Source organism: Mauremys reevesii, linkage group 6 (assembly GCF_016161935.1).
Source record: "Mauremys reevesii isolate NIE-2019 linkage group 6, ASM1616193v1, whole genome shotgun sequence".
NCBI classification, from domain to species: Eukaryota; Metazoa; Chordata; order Testudines; family Geoemydidae; genus Mauremys; species Mauremys reevesii.
The window spans coordinates 22080613-22093579 of NC_052628.1; the positions used below are offsets into that span (position 1 = coordinate 22080613).

At 42.1% G+C, this 12967-nt stretch overlaps 1 protein-coding gene across 1 annotated transcript in view; it reads right to left on the reverse strand.

The window, feature by feature from the left end:
* The window catches only part of MTMR12 (myotubularin related protein 12), a 67217-nt gene that overhangs the window by 42416 nt on the left and 11834 nt on the right, over positions 1-12967 (reverse strand). The window contains exons 2-3 of the mRNA XM_039544531.1: positions 4166-4220; positions 2425-2564 (exon numbers count right to left, since the gene is read on the reverse strand). Coding sequence (XP_039400465.1) covers positions 2425-2564; positions 4166-4220 — 195 coding nt within the window. The remainder of the gene's footprint in view (positions 1-2424; positions 2565-4165; positions 4221-12967) is intronic.

Genomic DNA, 12967 nt, shown 5'->3' on the forward strand with positions numbered 1-12967 from the left:
TGCTAGTGAAGGCAGGGGGCTGGACTCGATGACCTTTCAAGGTCCCTTCCAGTTCTAGGAGATTGGTATATCTCCAATTATTACTATATTACTAAAAAAAGGCTATTTTTCTATGGTTATGCAAGCACTAGTGGATCACTGGAGGCACTTCCCTAACCCACCCATACGGATATCAGTGAAGGCCCACTACACTCCTTTAAGAACACATATAGCTCATTGTTAAAGAGGCATGTCTGCAGCTCAGCACAGATCTCTCACACTCCCTTGCCTTATGGCATGTTGCTGCAGTTCCTTCTCTTTCATGCAGCACTGCAGCTGATTCCTGCTATACCCTTTTGCCTACATCCCCCAGGCAATCTGCCTGTAGAAGTCTACATTTCTACAGTTGGTCCATAGCTGTGCTTGCATAGCCTCTTTCCCCCCACAGGCCCAGGAGATCCAACACCTCCTGTCTACTCCAAGCTGAAGCACATCTAAGGTATAGGGCCAGCATGATTGGTTGGCCAACTGCCCACAACAAAGGGGCATAATCATGAAAGGCATTTCAAAAACACATGCTGGGAGTTGGGGAATGGTGAGGGGCATGGGAGGAGGCTTCCAGTCTTCATGACCTCTGGCAGTGGAGTTCACAACTATTGCACTGTGGGACAGCTGCTGAACAACTACCAGGGTTGACACAGGACATGCAGTGTTTACCTTCATGCTGCACTGACCTCAGTAGGTTGACCAGGGCTCCATGCTATTCAAGGAGGTGGTTACAACAACACACTAAAACAAGGTGCTTACAGCAAGGTGCTTACAGCAACAGGACACAAATTTGCATGCAGGCACATGCACAAATAGGTTGACACAAGACAACTTATGTCAAGCTAACTTTGTAGTGGAGACCAGGCTCCTCCGTGCCTCAGTTCTGCATCTGTACATTGGGGCTAATACAGGGGTCTCAAACATGCAGCCCGCCAAGCTCCCCGTGCCTCCCCACCCCTCTGCCTACCTCCAGGCCAGGGGTGGGCAAACTGCGGCCCGCAGGATTGCCCCCTGTGGTGCCACAAGCCCCGCGCTGCTCCCTTAAGCCCTGCCACCTCGGAGCCGCTCTAGGTAAGCGGTGCTGGGCCGGAGCTCGCACCCCTCCTGCATCCCAACTCCTTGCCCTGAGCCCCCTCCTGCACCCCACATCTCTCCTGCACCCAACTCCCAGCCCTGTTCCACCTGCCGCACCCCGCACTCCTCCTGCACTCCCTACCCTGAGCCACCTGCTGCACCCTGCACCCCGACCCCTTGCCACACCCCTCACCCCGCTTGCACCCCACACACCAACTCCCTGCCCTGAGCCCCCTGCCACACCCTGCACCCCTCCTGCACCCCCTAGTGACAGTGAAGGGGCAGCGTTGGGGTGGGACTTTGGGGAAGGGGGTGGAAAGAGGCGGGGCAAGAGCGGGGCCTCATGGAAGGGGTGGAGTGGGGGCGGGGCCTGGGGCAGTGAGGGTGGGAGTGTCAGTGATGTGGCCCTTGGGCCAATGCACTATACCTCATGTGGCCCTTGTGGTCATTTGACTTTGAGACCCCTGGACTAATAGCTCTGTACCTCACAAGAGTTTGAGGACAAAAAGATTGTGGGGCATTCAAACACTACAGTAATGGGGCCAGATAAATAACTAAGACTAGACTCTACATTACAAGTTGCACAGGTCTAAATAAAGACGTATTTTGTTTTTAACTAAAGAAGTGTTTTTAAGATTTAATTAAACCAGTAAAAGCCCCTGTGTGGACACTCAAATAGATTTAAACTTGACCTATACAGATTCCTTACCGACTCACAAGGAATGGATATAAACCAGGTTTAAATTTGTTAAAGAGTGCCCACAGGGGCTTGCACTGATCTATTCAAAAGAACGCTTTTAGTCAAACCTATCCCCATTTGCAATAACCATAGACTTAATCTTTTCCCTAAAACTTACGAGTATAATATAAAATGCATTATTCTCAGGAACAATTTTCAATAGTGTGGTGGTAGTTCTAAAACAGGCCACGAGAACTAGAGACTGAGACTTCACCTAGAAACAGGACAGCATTAGTTTTATCATAGCACTCTGTTCTGACTCTTTGGGACATAACAATTGGTGCTTTTGAGGAGAAAATTGTGACTTCTCACAGAAGAGATGACTCAAGAAATAAAAGTTATCTGTCATGACTGCTGTTGCTACTCATTAAGTGCCACAGGGGGTCCTGTGGGGATAGTGAGCGTACAAACTGGGTTGAGTGAGTTTGTGGTGCTCGAGGCTTGCTACAAAGCTTTCCATTTCATTTCTTTATAACATTCTCTCTACCAGGGGAGGAAAAAGAGACCGCATAGAAGCAGTGTATATTACTTGCTACTAAGAAGTACATTCACAAGACTTAGCCAAATGAAGTTTGTTTTCCTACATTATCATCCGAAGCAGATTCATCACCAAGAAAAGCAATCTTGAAGTTTGTGCAAATGAGTTTCCCGCAGGCTCCACGATTTGACCCATCTTCTTGTACACACTTTAATACTGTGTTTGCCTCACAGAGCAGCAATTCACCTGATTGAAATAAACAGTCTTAGCTTGCAAATGTAATGGGACATTCTAGATATTAATACACAAAGTCATCTTTCAAACTCCAACTCAGCATTGACTCTGAGTCCAAACTTCCTATGCATTGGTTGGCTGAGTTTACCATGTCACAGAAGTGCCAGAAAAATCAGAGAAAATGGCTCATGGGACTGATGTCTTCTCACCTAGACATTCTATCTTTAGATTACTGGTTCAAGTTTAAACCCCAAACCTGATCAATAGCCTTTGAAATGAACTGCTGATCTTAATTTCTAATGGACAAATGTCCATATTACAATTTGTATCCTTGTGGACAGTTACATCTAAGCAATATATTGAGTTTAGATGTAAAGGTGGGTCCAATCTAAGTGGCTGCTCCAGGTTCAAATTGGAGGCATATGGCTGGAGAAGCTTAAAGTAATGTTGCCTCCCTGTGCTATAGACAGGGATTTCACTGAGTGTCTTGGGAGATTAAAGCCAACTCCTTTCATGAAATCAACTCTCAATTATAAATTTTTCTCAGTGTCAAGTTTTTGTAACCTACAGCATTCTAATACTTTGCATCAATTTCTACCTACACCCTTAATTATCGTAATGATGTTTTGTTTGGGAATCATGACATGCATTTGATTGGTTACCAACAGTATACAGATTCTGCAGATACAGAGGACATTCCAAGGGCTTAATATCACATTTGTAAGTGTCATTATGGATCTGTGATGGCCAGAATTAAGCTCTATACCCCACATGCAAAGACTGACCTCCAGGCTTAATGCTAACTCCACTAGTTTTTGTTGACTTTTTATAGGACACAGGAAAGATTTAAAAGTGGACTAAAGAGTTTTAAACAGTTGGGCTTGTGCCCTTCCTAACATCTTTATGAAAAATGCAAAGGCTTGAATTTATTTTATTACTGCTACATTCTCCCATTTTTGTTGGAAAACATTTGGAATATCTCAGGGATGTTTACTGTGATTCCTAACATCTTAATCAAAGGGGAAAGGGATTATCTTTACCAAAAGCTTTTTATCTAAAAGGTTAGTTTCTGAAGTTGAATAAAAAAAGTTGTAAAAAAACGTAAGAGTAATTTTGAACTATAACTAAAAATATTTTCAATAGCTCAACTTGCACTCTTTTCTTGAGGTCATTGCATTAGTTCTCCAATCAGGCTTTCAGCCAAAACACAACCTAAATTTCTAATTTTTTATAAACAAACAAATAAATAAAAAAGAATATGAGAGAGAGCGAGAGAGAGATTTTCCTAAATTCCTTCTAAGTCTTCTTTATAAAATAAAGAAACGTAAAACATGGGCACAATTCTTCCCCATGCAGGACACCTATAAACACAGCACTCAAAGTCCAACAGAAATACCAACTTTGCATTTTAGAACAATCCATGCAGATGCAAACAGAACATTCAGCCTGTATGGTTACTTACCTCACATCCACTATTTTACTACTCAAGATACCGATGTCTCTTGAGCGTCTACTGCACCAAACAAACGAGAATATTTTTATATAGCCACATCTTCATGAGAAGACATAATTTTGAATTCTAAATTCAAAATATAATGTAACACAGCAGTTACCTGGTAACAGGTGAAGATTTACTTCCTTTTCTATTGGTTCCTTTTTGTGTATTTCCTAAAACGAAAGAAGAGAGTCATTGTTCCTTTGTAAAGAACTTTAATACATTAGTACCATTTACAGAATGATTTTCTTAAATGTTAACACTAGATTACCTCAGGGATATGCAAAGCACTGCTCTGTTCAAGAGGCAGGAAAAAAAAGTTATAAACTTTTCAGTTTGCAAGAGAGAAGAGATAGGGATATTTAAAAAGGACTCCATCCGCTTGAAATAAATGTCAGAACAGAGCTAGAAGCTGAGGCCCCAACACCTCATGCAATATTTGTAGTTTTACAGTAGTCTTTGCAATATTAGTAATTTTGCAAATTTAAAAAAGGTGTTACTCTTCTGGTTTGTGAAAGATCTGAATAAGAATGCTGTCAAACACGAAGTAAAACTGAAGAGATATTTTCTGTCTGAGATTTCATAACAACTTTAGGTAAAAAATATTCTAGGTAGAAGTGTGACTTTTTTCCTTTTTAAAACAAACAGTTTGGCAGTAGTTATTTGTCCACCAGCAACTTAGATATTTAAGTTGGTGGCTGGCACCCATAATGTGAAACTACAAGTTTTTCGTTTTTTAAATGAAGATTAAATCTCTGTGCTGGGAACCAAACTAGTATCCAGTTCAGGACTGAGTAAAAAAAGATATTAAATAAAAAGCCAGCATCACTGCCATTAGTACCTTTAGCACAAATAACAGCACAAGAAGGTAGAAATTTCTTGAGAAAAATTTAGTTTCCGTAACTTCCCCACTCCCAAAGTTACACATCCACTACGGTCTCCATACAAGACAAATCTGTCAGAACTATAGCATTAGCATTGAAGTTATGTAGCATCTTTCAACTACCATGAAGCTTTATATTTTAGTAACTATAATGTAACAAACAAACAAACAAGGTAGTAAAATATGTAAGTTACACTTAAAAAGCACTGTCACTATTAAAGAGATCTGGAGTCACTTTCTGCGAGAAGCTCAGACAGAAATCCTTAACACACACTGAACATGGCATATTTCAATTAAGAGTCATACACACAGCACAACCCAGACAAGGTTCCCAGAGAAGGTCTTAATATTAATTACACTAGCCTTAGTGTTACTCAGCCTGATTAGTGCAACTTTACTGTAGCCTCCCAAGATCAAAGAACACAATCCTTCCTGCTCAGGCAGTTCAGAATGCCCCCTCGTCCCACTGGAGTCACAATGAACAGCTTTACCTAACATGCATTAGGAGCCCTCGTGGAGAACTATTGGTTATCTGGAAAACCCAAGGAACCACAGCTGTTGCAAACTAAGGTTAGTTTGTGCCCAGTATTCTAACAAGAGATTGTGACAACCAAGAAAGCCAGTTGGGACATTTATTAAAAGTCAAAATGAGAGGGAACAATAAACAGTATGCCTGAGTCTTGTCAAGCTAAACACGAAGGAAGAGAAATACCTCCTGGCACAAAGACAAAATTAAAAACTTATATACATGCATATAAATACAGATACTGGTTATCCAGACCCAAAAGAACCTACATGCAAAATGGTGAAGTTATTTATCAGCATCTAACAAGGCAAAGGGTATGTTTACACAGCCAAGAAAAACCGCCAGCCAACTGTGGCTTGCGGGGCTCTGGAACTCTCCCATGCTACAGGATCCCAGAGTTGCCTGGCATGGCCAGCTGCAGGTTTTTCTTTGCTGTGTAGACATACCAAAACAAAATACCAGGAATCCTTTGCAGGTCAGCAGCAAAAAGTATTGAGTGCTGGGACAGAAGACAGAAAAGGTAGTCATCCTTGTAAAAAAGCAAGGTAAGGCAATCATGGAAAAAAATTCGAGACAGAAGATGACAGCTAACAGAAGAAGGGGGAAAATAACAGATACTTTTGTGTGCATTTATTATATAATCATGAATGAAAGCTTAAAACATTTAAATGAAACTGAAGAGTTCAGACATTCAGAAGTGCTTTTAAACCAACAAAGTTTGTCTATAGGCAGCAACTCCAGTACTTAACTAAACCAGACCACACTGCATCAAACCTCCACACACATATGCACGGACATAAGGAAAAAGGAAGACTATTTCTCCCCACTGTTGAAGCTCCACCAATTGGCGAGACTATTGCTATCACTGATGAAGAACTACAGTTCCCATTTTTCAGAACACAGACACAGCCGCACATGTATACACAGCCAACTCTGCAATTCCTGTTTGCTTAGTTCATGTGCACACACCAGCCAGCTTCCCCTTCTGATGGACAAACATGAGCTTATTTTTAAAAGAAACGTCAATGTTTTCCTATTAAACTTGGCTTAACTGTCATGTACGTTAGACTGCTGAAGACTATTTAAAACAACTCTCTGTTTCAAAACTGTATGGCTATGAATGTTAATTTATTCTGTGAAGATTACTTGCAGCTCACTAGCAGGCAGTTGGCAAAATTAGGACCAAAAAAATTATTCACTTAAATCAATGGGAACACCAGTGGATTTTTGAAAGTTTACATCAATCAGTTAACACAAAGTGAAACACTTACAAGAGACTGTCTTTAAAAGAGATCAGCTAGAATCTCTTAAATGTATAGCTGCAGTCCTGTGAAGAGAAGCAGGCAAAACAAGATGGCCTTTTTAGTTAAAGGTGATCTACAAAGATCAAAAAGGACATTTTTGATCTTTTATAAGGCAACCTGAAAGGTTTTCCCAAAAGAATGTTTTCTGCATTAGAAAGTCAAGTTGCATTTGCTTGAGAAACCTGGTATGAAATGGTAACACACCTGAGTGTGATAACTATTGTTAACAAGTAGTTTAACAGTCTGGTTAATACCTTGATAATTTCAGCTATAAACAGATATAAAATTTGAGAAATTGTTTAGCTGCTAAAGATTTAAGCTTCTCACTCTCTCAATTAAGGAATGAGTTCAAAATACACATCTCAGACATCCAGAACAATATCCTGGAAAATAAGGAAGGACCAGACTTTACATTCCTTACTTTATAAGAAAAAACAACAAGAAAAGACACTTTCAAACAAGTCAGGCCTTCCTTCTACATCAGGTAGAAAGAGGGCACAAGCTCATTTTTAAGAAACATCTCTGAAGGTCAACTTCAGCAGATATGTTGTATCCTCAAGGGGTCACAAGGGTCTTTACTGTTAGTATGCAGGAATTTTACATTAAGGTAAACTGCGTCCCAAGAAGTGACTGTCTCCTTTTCTTTAGCCTTATTCCCTGGCCCAGAACACCTCGAGCCTGACCTCTACATTAGATTTTTTTTTTACTGAAAAAGCTGGGAGAGGAATAGAGGCACATTTTTCCAGAGTGCAGGTTATCTTCTTCTGAAAAGCCTGGACAGCATGTGACAATTAAAAATAGATTTATAGTTTTGAATATTAGAATGTTTTAATCTAGTACCTTGTGTATGAATCTACTGCTCCCTTCTCATTTATTTTGGAGCAGATTAAGTACCCTTTTCTCCTTGCCTGATGGCCCTAGGGGAAAAAAAGACATACTCCAACTGTTCCTAGACAAATGGCAACCTCCAACAAGTCATCTTAACCCTTTAAACTCAACTTATAGCTGATAAATATATCTTGTTTCAGTCATAGTTCATAGGAACTGATTGAGAAACTATGGAATTTTCTGTTGGGGCTCTATGGATTTGCTGTTTCATCTCAGGTTCTGGATAGTTCCCAGTACAGAAAGATTGCTTGCAGTCTCTGAACCAAAGCAACCCAAAATTCCTTGAATGAAGAATAGCTACTACAGCTGTTATACCAGCAAAAAAACCTCTGGCATTCCATACCAAGCAACCAAAAATCAGCTTGTGCTGCAGGATGATATCAAATGCAGACATCTTCCCCTTCATTCCAGCTTTAATAGATTTCTCTGTGAAACAGCCTCGGAAGCCTGAACCTCCAGGAACATCAGCTATATTGGGAATAGCATTAGGGCATGTCTACATTAGAAACTTTTTGCGGTGTTTGTGTATCTGTTATCTGCAATAACTGTGATGTAAGCAGTGCACACACACTGCACTGTTAAGATGATTAAGGTACTTTTTCCTTGTATCAATGCAGCCACACAGTACAGCAATGTTTCAAAATAAGTACTAGGTATTCTGGTAGGATATCCTGTGGTTTATTGCTCCATCACTTATGCATTTTGGGAGTTTTTAACTGCAGTGGCTAGAATTCAGATGAGCCTGTACACACTCCACTCTCCAGATGGCAACGAAGTCCAGGACATACTCCTGATGATTGAGCAGTCATAACAGGTATGTGAATCCCCAGGAGCTGGAACCACAAAGGACAGCACATGGCTGCATGCCAGCTTTTAAATAGGAAAGTGACATCCATTCAGGATAACCCCGGAGAAGTAGCAGGTATATAAGTAAACAAAACAATAATCCAGGTAATGGGCAAAGCTGTATATGATAGAAGTGGAAGGACTTGGCAGATATGCAACAGTTGTTCAGGACGGAGATGTATCCACACCTACTTTGTGATGGGTACTCTCATCCCACTTCCCTGGAAGTGGGTTTTTTTAAGTGGGTTCAATAACGTACTTTAAAATGCCAGATGACTCGCACTAGAAGATTTTGTATGTGGACACAAGTCACTAAAGAAAAATAAGTTAACCCGCAATAAATGTCAAATGTAGACAAGCCCTTAGTCTTGTAGCATATGTATGAGTGCAGTTTCCTCACCTGGAGTACTATGATGCAGAAAAGCATTTATATTTTCACAAAAAATGATAAATGTTTTGAAGATAAAGCCCATGAAGATCAGATTACCTTATCATAACACTATAGATGTTTGCACTACCTAGTCGGTTGATTAGCTAGAGTTCAGTCAATAAAGCACATCCAATCAAGTGCTGTCCATGAGGACCAATTCCTGTGAGCTCCACTAAGGAAGAGATATTATTCATAATGTACAGTTTGTGAAAATTAACTAGTTCTATAAACTGCAAATTAGATATAGTCTTTATTACATAACTGTTCAGAAGTAAAATCTGAGATCTTTTTGCAAAGCCTAGATAAACTTAGCTTTCCAGCCACACTTATCTTAGCCAAAGTCAGCAAGTGGTGGCAGCCAAGCTATACATAGAATCATAGGACTGGAAGGAACTTCAAGAGGTCATCTAGTCCAGTCCCCTGCAATCATATCATTAAGTATTATCTAGACCATCCCTGACAGGTGTTTGTCTAATTTGCTCTTAAAAGTCTCCAATGATGGAGATTCCTAGGCAATTTATTCCAGTGCTTAAGTATCTTGACAGTTAGGAATCAAGACATCTACCAATATCCTAAATCCTTTTAATTGGGTTTCAGATATTTTTTGACACACAGCACAAACTACTACTAACCTGCTTACAGGACATAACTGGGATAGATATTACAGCATCGTCATGACTGAAATCATTTCTCTCCAAAAGGAACATAAGAACGGCCATACTGGGTCAGACCAAAGATCCATCCAGCCCAGTATCCTGTCTACTAACTGTGGCCAATGCCAGGTGCCCCAGAGGGAGTGAACCTAACAGGTAATGATCAAGGAGCATGAATGTAGTGCTGGGCAACTACTCCTCTTCCCCAAAAGACCTCACTTGCACAATCCCATTAATATCTACCATATCACTGTTTGGAGATGTAGTGAGATGTCAACAATATGACAAACATATTTAGCTGCATTATTTTCCACAGGTATAACTAACACCATCACAGGGATGTCACAATGCCTTCCATGACATCTGGATAAAAGGGCTAACACTAAATCCATGCATAACTGAAGAGATGTTTGTAGGAAGAGGGAAACATTCTGAAGAACTGGTCAAGACACTGACTTCCCTCTCAAAGGTGTCTTCCTCCACTAAAAGCGATATGCAGCCTAGGAGTCTTAGTAACAGGCCTCAATAACCAGGTAGCACCAGTGGCAAAGAGTAACTTTTCATCTCCAACTTTCTAGGAAGCATAATTTCCTCCTGGCCAGAGCAATCCATACAGAAGCATTGCAAAGGCTCTAGCTTGTGCAGAGTGCATCTGCCTGCCTCTTCAATAGGTCAGACCACCACGAGTATTTCACTCATGTGTTCCATTCCATTCAGTAGTTCTTAGCCCATGGTCTTTGAAGGAGAAGCATCAATGGGGTCAGAAAAAAAAAAAGCTATCACAACTATCATGAATTGTCAAAACAGCTGTCTCAAAGAAGCACAATGAAGCTTACAAAGGACAAAGTACATGAGTAGAGCCCCGTGGGGATACAAGTTTTGTATCTGCATCTGAGCCGCAAAAATGGTCTGCAGATAGACTGATTTATGGATGTGGCTTTCTGAGAGGTGGTAGCTAGGTTGACGGAAAATTCTTCAGTTGACCTAGCTGCAGCTATACCAGGGGTTGGATCGATCTAACTACGGCGCTAAGGGCACAAAACTTTTTCATAGCTCTAGCAACACAGCAAAGTCGATCTAATTTTTAAGCATAGACTACAAACTGTAATTTAAGAATTAAGAAAGTTTTAAGTCCTTAGGGCTGAAAGTTACATCAGTCTGCATTTGGAAAATTAACATAAATTTAGTTTGAAACAGCTGAGACCTGTCCCTAGTCATCTCAATGTGCATGTTAACTATTAACCCAAATGAATGACTTTAAGGGACAGTCTCAAACAAGGTGCACAACTGTGTATCTAGTTTGCATTCAACCAGTACAACAGTGTGAGTAAACGGAGTAATTGCATGGGTGGAGATTGGGGGGGTGGATAGCCCCCCCCCGTACCCTCAGTGGATATGTTGCAGAAGCAATGCATTGGGAGGGGGATGCCCAGATTTCTCCCTTAGCCCTGCTTCCTCCCTGCGGAGGAATGTAGGACAGGGCTAGTAGTGACACCAGGAGCTCTGTACCCTGCTGGGCAGTTTCCCCAACATGGTCCGCATAAGGGGAGGGCAGGAGAGCTGTTCCTGTGGATTCACTGCACAACCCATGTGGGGAAACTGACTAGCAGGCACAGAGTACCTTCAGTTTCTGCTCTCTCCCTCACTCAGCCCCTTAGGCAGGCACAGAGCAATGTTCAGGGGTGGGGGACCAGTGACGCCAGCCAGGTGTGCTCTGTGTAAGGGGAGGGCAGGACAGCAGAGACCAAGGAGAGACAGGCAGCTGAGCTGCTTCCCAAGTGTCTGTGCAGTGTACAGCCCAGTTGAGTTACTCCTAGGGGAATTGGAATTCAGCCTGGCTCAGCTGCTAAGGGGGTGGGGGAAATGGGACTTCCTCTTCCCCTACAGCAGCTGGGGCCAACCCACAGGAAACTCCCTGGTTGGAGGCAGCTCTACCCACACCCCATCCTGCTTCCTGCCCCCATCACTCCTCAGCGGGGAGGGGTCACTGTAGGGCATCTGCCCAACCCACCTGCATCCAGAACCGCCCCCTCCCACACACACACACACACACAGAGCCCCCTGCACCTGAATCCCCATCTCACCAAGCCTCAACCCCTGCATCTGGACCACCCCCGCAGAGCACCCCCCTGATCTGGAACCCCCACACACAGCTCCTCTGCACCTGAATCCCCAAGACCCACCTCCTGCATCCAGAACCCCCCTGCCGAGCCCCACCCCTGCACCCAGACCCCCCCGCCAAGTACCCTCATACCTGAATCCCCACCCAGAGCCACCCCACCAAGTCCCATCCCCCACACTCAGATCCCCCCCACCAATCCCCACATGCTGCCCCCGCAAATACAGAAGTCAGACTATGCCTATGAGTAATTGTATGCATTTGTCACAAACAAAAACTAGATAGAATAGTGGTCCTGAAAATGTGGAATTCCCCAAACAACTACTTTGCTAAGTTTAACTTTAACAATTAGTCAGGAAGATCCTGAGGTATAGCAGTAATTTTCTTCAGAAGAAGAAATGTTTATTGGAAAGGATCCATTGAAAATGGGGACTTACAGAAGGGAGAGAATTATGTTCAGACAGGTGTGAATCAGGAAAACATTAAGATTGTTTTGAGATTAAAAGAAAATGAAAGACCTAGTAGCATGTGTTTTGTCCAGAGGAGGCCCTAGTCAGGTTATACAGGAGACCTGATAGTGAACTTTAAAATTCAAACCATGCAGAGCAAGTGTTTTTGGTTACACTGAACACTCTGGGGACATGTGACCGCATACTGACCTGCCAGAAAGATTGCTTTGAACTGCAAGAGAAAGGATTTTACTATGAAAAGTAATCAGACTTTATTTTGGCATTATATTTACAGACTGTGCATTCTATAATGGATTACAAGATCTGGGCAGGGACTGTCTTCACTGGGTGGGAGGGATAGCTCAGTGGTTTGAACATTGGCCTGCTAAACCCAGGGTTGTGAGTTCAATCCTTGAGGGGGCCACTTAGGGATCTGGGGCAAAAATTGGTCCTGCTAGTGAAGGCAGGGGGCTGGACTCAATGACCTTTCAAAGTTCCTTCCAGTTCTAGGAGATTGGTATATCTCCAATTATTACCTTTATTACCTTTTTATTACTGTCTCTTGTACAGCACACAATAATACACTGTCTGTGTTTAGTAGTCTAGACATGTTTGCTTCTATTATGATTTTCTTCATGATCAATAGGCTATTCTTTAGTTTAGGGCAACTTTAATTTTGTTCAGAGAACTTTTTGGCTGAACCCAGAAAAAGCAAAAGGGAGATGGACAATGATGTCAGGTCATAAGCACAGAAAAAATAGGATCACAGATAGTCTGGAGAGGGTGTTTGTGTGCCCATGTAGAGAGAACCTACAAGATATC